The 17,296-nt window shown below is 41.2% G+C and overlaps 1 protein-coding gene across 1 annotated transcript in view; it reads left to right on the top strand.

Annotated features, from left to right (window-relative positions):
* Micu1 (mitochondrial calcium uptake 1) overlaps window positions 1-17,296 on the top strand; it is a 146,148-nt gene that overhangs the window by 119,434 nt on the left and 9,418 nt on the right. Inside the window, exon 9 of the mRNA XM_013025589.1 lies at window positions 8,908-9,016. Within this exon, the coding sequence (XP_012881043.1) occupies window positions 8,908-9,016 (109 nt within the window). The remainder of the gene's footprint in view (window positions 1-8,907; window positions 9,017-17,296) is intronic.

Genomic DNA, 17,296 nt, shown 5'->3' with positions numbered 1-17,296 from the left:
CTCAGTGGTAGAGCACTTGCCTTGCATGCATGAGGCCCTGGGTTCCATTCCTCAGCACCACATAAGCAAAAAGAAAAAAAGCCGGAAGTGGCGCTGTAGCTCAAGTAATAGAGCGCTAGCCTTGAGCTGAAGAGCTGAGGGACAGCGCCCAGGCCCAGAGTTCAGGCCCCATGACTGGACTGAAAAAAAAAAAAAAAGAATTGGAGGAATGCCTAGAGAGAGTAGTAAAATCAAAGCCAAGGAAGAGGATTGGAGAGCTGAAGAATCTACAATGTCTCATTTAACAGAAGGTCCACTAAGGTAAAGATGAACACATCTAGCTGAGGGCCAGTGGCTCATGCCTATAATCTGAGCTACTTAGGAGGCTGAGATCTGAGGATCATGGTTCGAAGCCAACCCAGGCTGAAAAGTTCTCATAAGACTCTTACCTTCAATGTACACCAGAAAACTGGAAGTAGAGTTGTGGATCAAAGTCCCTGAGCAAAAGAGCTCAGGGACCACACCCAAGCCCGGAGTTTATGTCCCACAGCTGAAGGAAGGGGAAAAAAAAAAGATGAACACATCTGTTGGCTGTGGTGAAATAGTAATAATTGGTGAGCTACAGAAGAGCTGCTTGGTAGAGTGGTCCAGTTAGAAGACATTGTAAATGAAAGTAGAAAGGAAAAGAAACAAGAGAGAGACAGAAAGGATGGAAGAAAGAAGAGACAGGTCTAGGCAGAGGGAAATCACTTGTATGAAAAAATCTCTGAGGCAATTTATTAGTCTCTTCTGGCCACTATAACAAAACACCACACACTGAGTGGTTTTAACAACAGAAATTTACTTTTTCATAGGTCTGAAAACTGTCTCCACAAGGGCTTTCCTCATGCATGGGGAGACAGATGCTTTTTCTTATAAGGAAACTAATCCTATGATATTAGGGACCTCCCTTGAGACCTCACTTAATTTCATTATTTTCTTTGATGCGCTGTCTCCGAATACAGTCACACATGAATATGGAGAGGTGAGATGGAGCCACCAACTTTCATCCCACATTGGAAAGGCCAACATGGCTCACGTGAGAAACTGAACAGAGACTAGTGTGGTTCAATTATACTGAACAATAAGGAAAATGACTGAGAAGAAGTCAGAGAGAGAGAGAGAAAGAGAAAGTAGGACCAGGACACACTTGTTATAGTTACAAAAGGAGAGTAGTCTTCATTCACAGTGACATGAGAAGCTACTAAACAGCTGAGAAGTGAAATGATTCAGTTGTGTATATGTTGACAGAATAGCCCTATGTAGCATGGTAGTACACACCTATAATCCCAGCATTTGGAAAACAGACAGTCTCCAAAATACTTTATGGAGAACAATTTGAGAAGGAGCAAGTGTTGGAACAAAAAGACTGATAGTAATATTTGTAGAAAATTTAGGAAGGGCTGAGAATGTGGCTTAATGGCAGAGTGCTTACATAGCATGCATGATGCCCTAGGTTCGATTATTCAATATCACATAAACAGAAAAGGCCAGAAGTGGCCCTGTGGCTCAAGTGGTTGAGTTCTAGAGTGCTAGCCTTGAGCAAGAAGATCAGAGACAGTGCCCAGGCCCTGAGTTCAGGAACTGGCAAAAAGAAAAAAGAAAAAAACAAAGAAGAAAATTTAGGAAGAGATGAGAACAAGTCTAGAGCAGCACTGAGCTTGAAGACAGTGGATTTGTGCATTCTCCAATCAGCACTGCTCTCTGACATCCTTCAGCACCCACTGCACCTGGTGAGCCTTGCCAGCTGCGGTGAACTAACTGAAGCAGAAACCTGACTTCCAAAATCACACACATGAGCAAGCATGTACACACACACACACACATACACACACAACAGTGCTGTACTAAAGTGCAACCCAGATCTTCTCATTCCCAGCCTTATCTCCTTATTACTGACCATGAGCTGGCACTAAAAATGTTCAATGGGAGATTGTCCAAGGTAGTGTGATATGGTAGACATGAGCTTTTTGAAAGTCTTGAGTCTTCCTCTTTGCTGGAGGCAATGAGGAATTAAGAAATCATCCTTTTTGTTCATACGTTTTTTAGTCTTTGTTTTGGGGAGGCACCTATGGTCATTAGAGACAAATTATTTAACTTTATTTGTTCCAAAATTGAGTTTATCCCAGATGCTTTCAGTAGGACCATTCAAGCTTAAAAAACTCAATTACTGGACATAAGTAATAGGATAGCTAGTGTTTGTCCAAGTTTTCCTTTTTTTTTGGTCAGTTGTGGGGCTTGAACTCTGGGCTTGGGCGCTGTCACTGAGCTCTTCAGCTCAAGGTGAATGCTCAACCACTTGAGCCACAGCGCCACTTCCAGTTTTCTGATGGTTAATTAGAGATAAGAGTCTCACTGAGTTTCTATCTAGGGCTGGCTTAGAACTTCAGTCCTCAGATCTCAGCCTCCTGAGTAGCTAGGATTACAGGCGTGAGCCACAGGCGCCCGGCTCTCCCAGTTTTCTTGTTTATGTAAGAAGTCCTACATAAGTAGCATTTTCCACCATTGTTGCTGGAAAGCACTGCTCAGCCACGTTTTCCTCCTTCTCTTGGATGTTGAAAGGCTGAAAAGATCTTTGCCCCACGCTGTGGACTACAATCAAGCACAGGCTAGGCTCAGAAAGAAGGTGCCAGCTGCTCCCAACTCAGCCTGTTCCTGCAGCACGTGTTCTCTGGGCTGTGAGGAAATCTTGTCATTACTGGAAAGTGAGGGAGAAAAACACTTCTCTCCCAGAGAGCACTCCTACACCATCCATTCCCCAGCTTGTGTTTGTGGAAATAGTAATTTCAGAAAATTGATTACAAGTGTTCAGTGGATTTTTTAGCTACTCTGCTGGAAGCACAGGACTTGCATTAGGAAACACTCCTTTCTATTGGCATATGGTTTTTGTGGAAGGGGCTGTTGATTGCTTGCTTTTGTGCTGCGATTGAACCCTCACACATGCTAAAACAAGTGTTATACCACTAAGCTGTATCTCCAGCCTAACCAGATTTACTTTTAAGATTGGCCCAACACATTGATTTGGCCTTAAATTAGCTATCTATCATGATAGGTAATTCATATTTTATGATGAGTTTATATTTAAAAGCAATAAATTGAGTTAGAGTCATCTCCCTTGAAGGCATAATGTCTTAGCTTTGGCAAAAGTTGATTTTGGACATGAAGACCTTGCAAAAGAGCTCTGCAGTGAAAGGACAAATTCTGTGAAATTGGAAGTCTGCAGTGCTAAATTATTTCTGGCCAGAATTTCTAGCCTGCTCAGCTAAGAGATTAAGATCGATTGTCCTTTCCTGTTGATTAAATAGTTGTGAACACAACAATTAACTAAAATAAGAGTTAATAAAGGGCCTTTCTCCTCAGGTTACTAGTCCATCTCTCTAGAACTATTTTCCTTTCAGAAGGAATCACCATCTGCTTTCTAATTGTGTAAGTTTTCATTTGGCACTGTCAAACCAGACCAAAAAATACTTGCATATAACCTAATGGCCTTGTAATACATGACAGCTTCCCCCACCTTCCTCTCTCTCTCTCTCTCTCTCTCTCTCTCTCTCTCTCTCTCTCTCTCTCTTTTTCTCTGTTCCTTCTTCCTCTCCCATTTGTTTGTTTTGGACTTTCTGTCAACCTTGTTAGGTACCATTGTTCTTTTGAGAATATAGAGACAGAGAAAAATAAATCAATGGTATACCCAGAACCTTGACTAAAATGCAAGGCAGGTTCCTCTTCCAGGACCTGTCATTCCCATAGCAAAATGTTCTTTCTCTAAGCACTTTTTCTGAAGCAATGTTTCTCAACAATAGGATTAGTAGGGGAATTTTAAGGAAATGTGGTTGTAAGGACCTTCCTTAAACCAATTAAATCAGAAGCTCCATGGGCAGGTCTAGGTATTTGTTTCTCAAAGTTTCCCCAGTTTCATTTACCTCAGCCTTTCCTCTTTCCTAGCCCTCAAGATTCTACACGTGCCAGAGAAGAGAGTCTATATCAGAGTTTAGTAAGATAAGTTCATGGGGTTGGGAAGGTGGCTCAATAGTAGAGTGCTTGCCTTGGTTCGATTCCTCAGCACCACATAAGCAGAAAAAGCCAGAAGTGATGCTGTGGCTCAAGTGGTAGAGTGCTAGCCTTGAGCAGAAGAGCTCAGGGACAGTGCCCACAACCAACAACAACAAAAAAAAAGAATTCATAATCATTAGTTCTATAGACATGAGTCTGCTGGCTTAATGCTGCCCACTATCTACCATACCTATATGCTGAACATTTTTCCTGTCTTTTCCCTAGTTACCACAAGAATCCTGTTTAACAGCTATGCGTATAAGCCTTAGTTATTTAGGAGAGATCATACATTGTCTTACAAAGTGATACCAGGATCCAAAGCCAGGAAGGTCTGTTTTCTTCTAGAGCCCATAAACTTTGCACTAATGATCCTGATCATTGTTGCTGCTTATCTCTCATGACTTGAAAAAGCACAGGTTTTGGGAGAAACAAGAAGCCATTGTTGTCAGGGTCCAGCCTGCAGTTCTAAGGGAAAAAACTGGTAAATCAAGTTATGGAAGAGATGGTGGGAAGCCTTTTGTCCTAGACTGAGAAGCTTGGGAATTTATCCAGGAGGCAACAGGAAATCACTAACATTTTGTCAGTAGGAGAGATGAATATATGAAGAAAATGATGTTTTAGGAACATGAACTACTTGTAGAAATATAAGTAGCAGAAAGGGTGTAATTTTCCCTGCTGCCAGGCTGCAATTGAAGAGAAGTCTGGGGCTTTATTTTATGAAGCATCTCCATAAAGAGGATAGATGATAAGCTAGGTGAGAGGCATGTTATATAAGAAAGAAGGAAGAAAGCTATTTTATCTTTTCAATGGGCCATAGAGGAAACTTGGGCAATTGAATTGACTCCTGGCAGATGAATTTGCTATGACTGATTTAAAGCCAGGGCAAGGGCCTCATTCATTATACTGTGTTTGCATTCATCCTTGGCCTGCCAACACCATCTCCAGAGGAAGCCACATTTCCCTCATCCTTATTCTCATCTTCTCTAGCTGCCTTTTAGTTTTTAAAACAACTATATTGAGGTATATTTGTCTACCATAAAATCCATCCATCTGAGCGCTGGTGGCTTATGCCTATAATCCTAGCTACTCAGGAGGCTGAGATCTGAGGATCGCAGATCAAAGCCAGCCTGGGAAGGAAAATCCATGAGACTCTTATCTCCAATTAACCACCAGAAAACCAGAAGTGCACTGTGGCTTAATGTGGTAGAATATTAGCCTTGAGCTGAAGAGCTCAAGGACCGCATCCAGGCCCAGAATTCAGGCCCCCCAACTGACAAAAAAAAAAAAAATCCCTGTTTAGATATGCTACTTTTGTTTTGTTGTTGAATTGAATTGGGCTGTCATGAATAATATTGCTATGAATATTTACACACAGGTTTTTATGAGGACCTTTGTTTCTCTCTTAAGATTCCGAGGAGGGCTGGGAAGGTAGCTCAGTGGTAGAGTGCTTGCCTAGCATGCATAAAGCCCTGTCAATTCCTCAGTACCACATACCCAGAAAAAGCCAAAAGTGGTGCTGTGCCCAAGTGGTAGAGCACTAGCCTTGAGCAAAAGAAGCTTAGGGAAAGTGCCCAGGACCTGAGTTCAAGCCCAGGACTGGCAAAAAAAAAAAAAAGATTCCTAAGAGCCTGGTACTAGTAGTGGCTCATTCCTGTTATCCTAGCTACTCAGGAGGCTGAGATCTGAGAATTGAGATTTGAAGCCAGCCCAGGCAGGAAAGTCTATGAGACTATCTCCAACTAACCACCTCAAAAAAAAAAGCCAAAAGTGGAACTGTGACTCAAGTTGTAGAGCACCAGCTTTGAGCAAAAAAGTTAACGGATATGCCTAGGCCCTAAATTCAAGCCCTAGTGTTGTCAGAAAAAATAAATAAATAAAGGAGGAGTAGGAGAGCTGGCTCATATGTTATATTTATGTTTAATTTTGTTTATTTGCTTTTGACAATATTGGAGTTTCAGCTCATGGTGTTTCACTTTCTAGGCTGACATTCTACCACTTGAGCCACACTTCTAGCCCTTTTTGCTTTAGTTACTTTTCAGGTCATGTCTCAAACTTGGTAGTCCTCAGATCATTCTCCTAAGTAGCCATACTGTTTTATTTTTCCACATCCTCACCAACATTTGCTGTTGTCTGCCTTTTGTATTAGTCATTCTGACATTGTGATTTTTTTTGGGGGGGGGGTCTGGTCGTGGGGCCTGAACTCTGGGCCTGGGCGCTGTCCCAGCCCCTGACATTGTGATTTTAATGTGCATTTTCCTATTACTAAAGGTGCTGAGCTTCAGTTTATATGCTCATCCATTCTATATCTTGTTTGGTAAAATGCTTATTCAAGTATTTTAATTAATTAACAAACTAATTACGTTAATAATAAGTAAGGCAAGTGTGTGTTACCCTGAGCTATACTCCCTTACCCTTTTGTTTATATTTTGTTTGTGAGACAGGGTCTCAATGCTAACTTTTTCCAGGCTTGCCTAGACTTCAAGATCCTCCTGCTTCTACCTCCCAAGTAGCTAAGATTAAGGGATGCTCCAGCACATCTGCCTCTGTGTGTGTGAGTGTGTGTGTTGTGCGTGTGTGTTGTGCATGTGCGTGCACGTGCACGTGCACACACGTGTGCGCACACATGCGTGCACATGTACACTGTTCCTGGAGCTTGAATTCAAGGCCTACCTGCTGTCACTGAGCTTCTTTGGCTAAAGGCTATCACTCTATCACTTGAGCCATGGTGCCACTTCCAGCCTTTTCTGAGTAGTATACTGGAGTTGAGTCTCACATACTTTCCTGCCGTGGCTGGCATCTCAGTTCAAACCACCTACCAATAGACTCAGAAACTACAACCTGAGCTGTAAATTGAGCTGCTTCTAGTTTTCATTTTAACATTCATGGGGTTTATGGGATTATCTTACTCTAGTTTTATTCTTAGATACCTCTGAGGTTGTTGTTTTTTTTTTTGGGGGGGGGTGGTCCAGTCATGGGGCCTGAGCTCTGGACCTGGGCACTGTCCCTCAGCTCTTCAGCTCAAGGCTAGTGTGCTACCACTTGAGCATAGTACCACTTCCGGCTTTTTTTTCTGCTTATGTGGTATTGAGGAATCGAACCTAGGGCCTCGTGCATGCAAGGCAAGCACTCTACCACTGAGCCACCTTCCCAGCCCCACCTCTGAGCTTTTTACTAAAGTGATTACCAAGAAAAAAATTTCATAACTTCTCTTTAAGAAGACCACCTAAACCAGGCACCAGAGGTTCTCTCCTGTAATCCATGCTACTCAGGAGGCTGAGATCTGAGGATCATGGTTCAAAACCAGCAGGGGCAGAAAAGTCCATGAGATTCTTATCTCCAATAAACTATCCAAATTAAGCCAGAAGTGGAACTTATGCTCAAGTGGTAGAGCAAAAGAAGCCCAGGAACATTGCCCAAGCCCTGAGTTCAAGCCCCAGGACTAACACACATGTACACGCACGCGCGCGCGCACACACACACACACACACACAAAGAATGCCATCTAAAATTCTAAGTCCAGTGCAACCTTATTCCTCACTGTTCTTGGCATGTTACTAAGTGGTTAGTGAGTGCTAAATAAATATTCTTTATTGTATCTATATAATAAAAATAAAGTGTCAGATATTTGGATTTAATAGTGACATAATATGATTTATATTCGCTGTTTTCCCAGATTATCAAATGAATAGTCATTCAGTTCATCTTGTTCTCTTTCTCCTCTCTCTCTCTTTAGATAATTGCAGGGTAACCAATCTTGTCTTTAATTGATTTGATGTTTCACAAAAGAAAAACTAGCAAAAATTAGAGATTTGCTTTCAAAGTAGGAAATATTTGTTCTACAATATTCTGTTTTAGAATTTGTGTGTGTGTGTGTGTGTGTGTGTGTGTGTGTGTGTGTGTGTGTGTGTGTGTGTGCTGGTCCTGAGGTTTGAACTTGGCCTTAATGCTGTCCCTGAGCATTTTTGTTTTATTTTTTTCCCCCTCAAGGCTAGCATACTTTACCACTTGAGTCACAGCTCCACATCTGCCTTTTTGGTGGTTAATTGGAGATATGAGTCTCACAAACTTTCCTGCCTGGGCTGGCTTCAAACAATGATCCTCAGATCTCAGCCTCCTGAGTAACTATGATTACAGTCATGAGCCACCAGTGCCCAGTAATGCTAATTTTTTTTTCATCATAGCTAGCACTCTCTCTCGAGCCAAGCCTCTAGTTCAGGTTTTTACTGGTTAATTGGAGATAATTGTCTTCCCAGGCTGTCTTAGAGCTGGATCTTCACATCTGAGTAGCTAGGATGATAGGCATGAGCCACCAATTCATTAACAACTTTTACGTTGAGATAATGAACAGCTTTTTTGTACTTGGGTTTTGCTAAGCCACCCTTTGTATATGACTGACTTTAGTGACTAATTGGCTTAAGCTTCAAAAAGCTTATCTGGCCTAGGAACAGACTATTAAAATGGAAGTCCTGACTCCAATGTTACTACTTAAGATATATAGCAGATCAAGTAGTTTCAGCCTACTTAGGACATGTCATGAATAGTGTGATGAATTAGAAAGTACAGTTAGAAATATTTTCATTAAAAATAACGGCAAAAACTGCAAGCAGCTTTGGGTTGAAATTTACATGTCGAAGGGGAAGCAATTAGCCACTTTGCTTTTCTCAGGAAAATGTTCCAGAATTCTGTTCTCCTGTAATGTACAAATTTGACTAATTTATTTGGTCTCTGTTCTAGATACAAGCACACCTTTCTGACTTATAGACATGAAGATTGCTACCTAATTTTTCATCTCAGCTGTTTTACTGCAGGCCTTGTCTTACCTTGCTGTCTCACCTCTTTCAGGGTCTGACATTTCAGGAGGTAGAGAACTTCTTTACTTTCCTAAAGAATATTAATGATGTGGACACTGCCCTGAGCTTTTACCATATGGCTGGAGCATCTCTTGACAAAGGTAATGAAACCCAAAAGTTCTTTCTTGAAGATATCAACATTGAATCTGTAATCTATTCAGTGACTGCCTCTCCTTAAAATGTCAGTTTTTCTTAACATTATCTTGTGACTTATTTTGTCTTGTTGGCATCATATGAGCTTCTTCTTCATCCCAGGAGCTCTACCTCACTGTGTTAAAGTGTTGTCAGCGCATGTGCCCATCTTTTAGTGATTAGCTTGGAAGTAGTATCAAAACAAAGGCCAAGTGCAGGGACTGCACAACTTAGAGCCAGAAAAAGGATGTATATAATGTAAGTTAAGACAGTCTGAAATATGTCTTCGAACTAAAGGAATGGTTTGCTTTATCTCTCTGATTAAATATTTTTAAGATAAAATTATATGTTGGGATATTGCTTGTTGTCAACGAGACTCTATATGAGACTCTGAATTTGATCCCGAGCACTGCAAAATAAAGCAAGAAATAAGGATAAAATCATGGCTCTGAGAATGGTGCCCCTGATGTCTTACTTGATATATACATTCGGTTTTAATTTCCATACATAAGAGAATCAAAGGATTAAAAGCAGTTTTTCTTCTCCAGCATTTTAATATAAAAATTTTCCAGCTGGGCGCCGGTGGCTCACACCTGTAATCGTAGCTACTCAGGAGGCTGAGATCTGAGGATTGCGGTTCAAAGCCAACCCGGGTAGGAAAGTCCGTGAAACTCTTATCTCCAATAAACCACCAGAAAACCGGAAGTGGCGCTGTAGCTCAAGTGGTAGAGCGTTAGCCTTGAGCTGAAGAGCTGAGGGACAGCACCCAGGCCTAGAGTTCAAGCCCCACCACCGACCAAAAAAAAAAAATTCCAACATTCAGAGTGGTTGAGAGAATTATTTAAAGAGCACCTGTATTTCCAGCTTCATTAACATTTTGTAGTATTTGCAATATCACACTGCACATGTCTTTAGCCTTGTAATTATCAACCTATCTTATTTGTGATATGTTCAGATTTGTAGCCAAAAGTGTACTTCACTACTAACTTCTTTATCATAGTATTACTATTAATTGAAGTTTGAAGTTCCTTCTTGCCACTCTAGTTTCTGTCTCTACTCACCAATAAGCAACCTTTATTCTGTATACATATACATGTGTATAAAGTCTTAGATCATATTCACCTCTGCCTTTACCCTCTCCATTCACTTAACCACCTCCCACTGCTTCCTACCCACACGCAGTCTCTATTTTACTTTCCCATCATTCATTTCCTAAGGTCTAGATTCATCATAAAAGGAGACCAAGTGATATTTGTCTTTCTTAGTCTGGGTTATTTTACTATATATCATGATCTCTAGTTCCATTGATTTTCCTGCAAATGACGTAATTTCATTCTTCTTTGTGGCGGAATAATTGTATATATACACCACATTTTCAGTTGATGAGCACCTAGGCTGATATGATTTGGCTGCTATAAGCATAGATGCACAGGTATCTTAATTATATGATGACTTACATTCCTAAAGATATATACCCAGGAGTAGCATGGCAGGATCATGGTCTATCTTTGGGGGGTTTTGTTGTGGGGGGAGTGTTTTGAGGAGCCTCTATACCAATTTCCATAGTAGTTGCACTAGTTTACATTCACGCCAAGAGCAGATGAGAGTCTTTATTTCCCATATCCTCATTTGCTGTTGTATTCTTGATGACCATTCAGACAGGTGAGATAGAATCTCATTGTGTTCTTTGTAATCCCCCTTGAAATTTTTAGACTTGATGTCTGCTTTACCTTCTTCCATATGAAACCAATGATCTATCAGTACTGTTAACAGGAGAACTAGTGTGTTCAGCTGTCCTTTCCAAGTCCTTTTCCTGTGCCACCTGTGCCTGTCTTTTAAAGATTCTCCTTGTACTCAGTCCTAGGCCTTGATTCTGATCCTGACAGTCACCCATAACAGGCCACTACTCCTCTCTCTACAAAACTGTAGAGTTTCACATCTGATATGAATCTTATGTTATAAGTAATACTCTCCAAGAACCACTGGATTCACAACAATAGACATGAAAACAAAGAATTGGGAGCAAGGCAAATTTTAATTCTGCAAAAGGGTGTGCCATCAGAGAGAAATCTGTCTAGCCAACACACAAAACAGACAGGCTGCTCCCCTATTTATTCCTAATGCAGCAGACCCTACTGCTCTGCTCAGATTGATTGAGCTTAGGTTCATAATCTGCTCCAGACTGGCTAGTTTGAATAGGGTTAAGATGTATTTACATAAGGTGACCATTAAAAGACTCTAAGCTGAGAATGTGGCTTAGTGGTAGAGTGCTTGCCTAGCATGCACTGGGTTTGATTCCTCAGAAAAAGCCAGAAGTGGTGCTGTGGTTCAAGTGGTAGAGTGCTAACCTTGAGCAAAAAGAAACTCAGGGACAGTGCCCAGGCCCTGAGTTCAAGTCCCAGGACTGGCAAAAAAAAAAGACTTTGAAAGAAGATTAATAGTAGGCAACTAACCTTAAAACATACCCACATCCTCTGCTATCTCTTGAACAATCTGGGAGTATCTTCTGAAGTGTGTCCTAATTCCGTCTTAGAAAAAACAGTTAAGACAAAAACTTACATTTCAAAAATCCTTCCTTATCCCAAAGCAGTTCTTCTTCATTTCTATACTTGCTGATATTGTCTTAGCAAAATAATCAAGAGATGAGCTGCCTGGACAAAGTAAGAATTTTTAAGCAATCCACTATCTACTTTGATAGAAAAGACAGGTACACTGGTTTAAAATGTAGGCTCTGAAGTCAAACTGTCCAGACTTATGTTGTGGCTCCATCATTTACTAGCTGGGTAGCTTTGACAATTTCTGAATTTATTTTCTACATTTTTACAATAAATAAAAAAAATACCTATCTCATAGGGTTGTTGTGAGAATAAATCCATATGAAGCTCTTAGCCCTGTGCCTGTTGTTTGGTAACTACTTCCATCATGAAGTTGATAATATAAAGAGAATAGAGCGTGGGTCAATCAGTTACTTAGCCAGCATCACAGGCACTCACTGGGAAGAGGGTTCCACCTTAGGGTACTCATAGTCAAGTAGGGGAGAAAGTTGAGTTTGAGTATACAAGCAATTCCAGCTTGATGGGGCAAGTGCTGATTAACCATGGAAGAATCTAGAAGCTTACATGTGGCCCTGACATGTGCTGCTGGGAGCAGGAAAGAGTAGGGGGGTGGGTATAGAAGGGAGACATTTTTGTCTGGCTTCTTTGTCTTAGTTGTTCTCTTAGTCTTAGCTGCTTTTATTTTTTCCCAAAAGGTTAGGACCTTCAGAAATTGGCAGCTTTTAGAGGCCCTGGCACTCTCTCTTCCTTGGCTAGTTTAGAGCCTACCAATGAAACTTTAGACATAATTTAGCACCACTTCCCAAACAGCATTAGAAAGAACACTGTATACTGAAATATGGTAATGGTTCTTCTGAGGGTTTTAGAAGAAAAATGTTCTATGGTTCAAGGAAGTTTGAAAAAATACCAAACTATAGAATTTCTTCCTGCAGCACTGCTCCTGCCAGCTTTTAATCTGCTAATGTGTATTGTTCATCTCCAAAAGAGGGCTATCATTCATGAACTTGATTTTCTTCAATTGTTTCTTTCATACTAGCATTTAAACTCAAAGCCTCATACTTGGTAGAAGTGCTGAGCCATGTCCCCCCAGTCCTTGCTCTAGAAAATCTTCTAATACCTTATAGAGTTAATATTCCACTGTGAGAGACCCAGATAGCTAGCATGACCCAGTCCTAATATTGGACATTTCATTGGAGCTATTTAGTTCTACATGGTCCATGACAACTCAAAGTGAAGTGTCTTGAAAGCAAGAACTTTTCTTCATGAAGAAGTGTGTGTTTTCACTCTTTTGTCATCTGTAGGTTATGAGAAACCAGTTCTATTGTTCATTAATACACATGCTGGGTATAACATTCAATCTATGACTTCTCATGGGCTGTCTGAATTATTTAAGTAGTCTGCTAAAGAAGGCAATGAGAAATTGAACAGGACTTCTTCTCAATTGCTCCCTATGATGAAGTAGTTAAAAATCATTTGAGCTGTAACTCAAGAATGAGCTATGGCCTATAAATCTCAGAATAGTCCTATTTCTGCCAGGAGAATCAAAGCTTCAGGAAAGCCCCACTTCACAGCACCTCAGGATATCATAAATTTGGTAAACTCATGGGATGTTTTATCTGTCAGGTACTTTGAACTATAATACAGAAAATAATCAAATAGAGTCTATGGCCTCTACTATTTAGGCCCCAGACAACTTCTCCTTAGATTGAACATTGTGATTTGTCACATAAGTGTCTGTAATTCTTTACAGTTATTTTGTATTTTCAGTTTACCTTATTATCTGACAGGTCAAGATAATAAACAGTAAGATATTTAACATAACTCCTGAAGGATGTTCTTGGCAACTGCAATTACTCTTGTTTTTGTTTTTTTTTTTGGGGTCCGGTCGTGGGGCCTGAACTCTGGGCCTGGGCGCTGTCCCTCAGCTCTTTTAGTTCAAGGCTAGCGCTCTACCACTTGAGCTACAGCGCCACTTCCAGCTTTTATCTTTTTGCTTATGTGGTACTGGGGAATTGAACCCAGGGCCTCATGCATGCAAGGCAAGCACTCTACCACTGAGCCACCTTCCCAGCCCCTACTCTTGTTTTTTTTAACTATCAGATTTTAAGTGTGTGTCGGGGAGCTGGGGGGAGGGGAGGATGAGGGAGTGGTGCTTGAACTCAGGGCCTAGGTGCTGTCCCTCAGCTTTTCACTCAAAGCTAGTACTCTTTATCATTTGAGCCACAGCTCTACTTCTGGCTTTTTGGTGGTTAATTTTCTTTTTCGACTGGCCTCAAACAGCAATTCTCAGATCTTAGCTTTGTGAGTAGCCAGGATCACAGGCATAAACCACTGGCACCTGGCTTAACTTACTATTTTAGCTATCAAATGATTCCAGTTTCTTTTGTTTCTGGAGACTTGGGTCACATAGTTGACCTGTAAGAATCTTCATTGCTTTCAAATTCTTTGACTTTAACAATTTAGAGTAAAAGCCCAATTGGCATTTAGGACAATACAGGATTGTTGGAAGAATCAGAAATTACTGATGAAGTAAGAAGTTTCTAGCACATGATAAACTGATATATTCTGAACAGACAAAATACAAGTGGCACCTCTCCTGAGCACTAAGCATCCTGTACTATTGCCCTTCCTTTCAAGGACTTGGAACCACTGCATGTCTGAAACACTAATAACAACTGTCATTCCGTAGCATCTTCCATGAAGGTCACAATGCTGTGCTTTATATCTGTTCTTTTTCTTAATCTTTAAGACCTGTAAGGTAAGTGGTAGCATGCCTATTTTATGGATGTGGAAATAGAAAAAGAAACAGCTTGCTTATGCTTTACAGTGAAACACTGGTTAGAGCCAGAATTTGAATTTCGGTCTCCCTAGTCCCAAAGTCAATAGATATGCCACACATCATTTTGCCCCTTAGTATATTTCAAGGTTGGAGTCTGAAAGTGCTTGCTGAAGTATGATCCAGGAAGCACTGCAGGTCTGCCATTTGGAAACATGCTGTTTGGTTGCCTTTGACTAGTAGTCAGTAAATCTTAGAGTAAAAGTGAAGTCCTTTTGGTGAGCTATGCTATTTTGGAGGGAATGCCATTCTGAGTCTGGAATATGATATTGTCCCCTACAGCTCTCTGTTTGGGAGCAGTTTCTCCAGCTCAGACACCCTCTGGCATCTGTAGTGCTTACTTTATGCCACAGAGCCTAGGAATGGCCTATTCTAGATGTATGTCTCATGGAGGAACATCTGTGTTCTTTTTTTTTTTTTTGCCAGTCATGGGACCTGAACTCTGGGCCTGGGCGCTGTCCCTCAGCTCTTCAGCTCAAGGCTAGCGCTCTACCACTGGAGCCACAGCACCACTTCCGGCTTTTTCTGCTTATGTGGTGCTGAGGAATCAAACCCAGGGCCTCATGCATGCGAGGCAAGCACTCTACCACTGAGCCACCTTCCCAGCCCAACATCTGTGTTCTTTTCTTTCTAACTTTATCACTTTTTTTTTTTCCGGTCATGGGGCCTGAACTCTAGGCCTGGGTGCTGTCCCTCCACTCTTCAGCTCAAGGCTAGTGCCACAGCACCACATCCAGCTTTTTCTGCTTATGTGGTGCTGAAAAATTAAACCCAGAGCCTCATGCATCAAGGCAAGCACTGTACTACTGAGCCACTTTCCCAGCCCTAACTTTATCACTTTTCCACATCCCCAAACACAAAAACCTAAAGTCACTTAAGTAAAGTCATGTCACAGGATAGTTTGTGCTGAGTAGTTAGTTTAGCAGCACTAAAGTGCAGACTACAGATGTGGACTCCTCAGCCTCCAAGGATCCAAATGTTCTTCAGCACCTCCCTTCATTGGTATGTTTGTGGTATGTTACACTTGTAGCATTTATTGAGAGGTTACCCTGTGCAAGAAATTGTGCTACTCACAAATTATGGTTTTTCCACTGTAACCTGGAACTGAGTTCTTGCTACTCATTAGTCATCTTGAGAAAAAATTGAAGCTCTCAAAACCTTAGTTTTTTTAACTTATAGAATGGTGGTATTAAAATATTTGTTTGAAGGCTATTATGAAAATTAAGAGTTATATTAAATTGGCATTATAACAGTACCCAGAGTTTTGTTTTCATTCTTACCTTATTATAGAGCTAACAGACAAGAAAAACACATTCCAATATGTCAACTAAATTAAATTAAAAAGATTAAAATGAAAAAGTGGGTGAGAGCCAAGCACTGGTGGCTCACGTCTGTAATCCTAGCTACTCAGGAGGCTGAGATCTGAGGATCAAGGTTCAAAGCCAGCCCAGGCAGGAAAGTCCATGAGACTCTTACCTCAATAAACCACTCAGAAAACTGGAAGTGGCACCGTGGCTCAAGTGGTAAAGTGCTAGCCTTGAGCTGAAGAGCTGAGGGACAGCATTCAGGCCCAGAGTTCAAGCCTCATAACTGACCAAAAAAATAAAAAAAATTTAAAAAGAGAGTGAGAAAATGGAAGGAAAAATGGGAAAAAGGGGAAAAGGAAGGAAGGAAAAAAAGAAAGGAAGAAAGAAAGGACAAGGCCCTTGGTTTGATTTCCCAACAGCACACAAAAAATTTTTTTAATATTTAAAGAGATCACTCTTTGCTGGCAGAGTGGCTCAAGTGGTAGAGTACCTTCCTACCAAGTGCAAGACCCGCTGGGCGCCAGTGGCTCATGCCTGTAATCCTAGCTATTCAGGAGGCTGAGATCAGAGGATCATGGTAAAAAGCCAGCTCGGGCAGCAATGTCTGTGAGACTCTTATCTCCAATAAACCACTAGAAAACCGGAAGTGGTACTGTAGCTCAAGCGGTAGAGCGCTCACCTTGAGCTGAAGAGCACAGGAACAACGCCCAAGCCCAGAGTTCAAGCCCAAGACCAACAAAAAAACAAAAACAAAAAACCAAGTGCAAGACCCTGGTTTGGGAATGTGGCTTAATGGCAGAATGCTTACCCTGCATGGATGAAGCCCTGGGTTCGATTCCTCAGTACCACATAAACAGAAAAGGCTGGAAGTGGCGCTATGGCTCAAGTGGTAGCAAAAGAAGCTCAGGAATGGTGCCCAGACCCTGAGTTCAAGCCCCAGGACTGGCAAAAAAAAAAAAAAGTGCAAGGCCCTGATTTCAAATCCCACTACCACCAAAAAAATATAAATAAGATCCTTCTTGGACCAAATGAGACCTACTTTTATTCTGAGGAAGTCTATAGTCAGTTCAGACTCTAACTAGCCAATGAGTTCTGTATTGTAATTATTAAGGATCAGAAGCTTTTAGCTTCTCCTGAGTTTCAACTTATATAGATATGAACATGTTTGCTACATCTTTGTGTCCCATTCAGATGCAAGACAATTCTTTATACACATTAAATTTTCAACCAATTCTAAGCAGGGCTGGGAAGGTGGCTCAGTGGTAGAGCGCTAGCCTTGAGCTGAAGAGCTGAGGGACAGGGCCCAGGCCCAGAGTTCAGGCCCCACGAACAGACCCAAAAAAAAAAAAAGAATTCTAAGCAAGGTCAAATCCTGGAAAGCATATGAAATATGCTGTAATAAAAACTTAGGATGAGCCATAAGTGGTGACTCATACCTGTTATCCGGGCACTCAGAAGGCTGAGGCAGGAGTTTCCAAACCAGCCAGGACTACATAGGGAAACCTTGTCTTAAGGGAGAAGAGGAAGGGAGAAGCTTATGATGAGGGAGAA

Source organism: Dipodomys ordii, unplaced genomic scaffold (assembly GCF_000151885.1).
Source record: "Dipodomys ordii isolate 6190 unplaced genomic scaffold, Dord_2.0 Scaffold86, whole genome shotgun sequence".
In the NCBI taxonomy this organism is placed as follows: domain Eukaryota; kingdom Metazoa; phylum Chordata; class Mammalia; order Rodentia; family Heteromyidae; genus Dipodomys; species Dipodomys ordii.
Note: the sequence above shows the minus strand (reverse complement) of the source record. Positions and strands in the feature narration are given on the sequence as shown.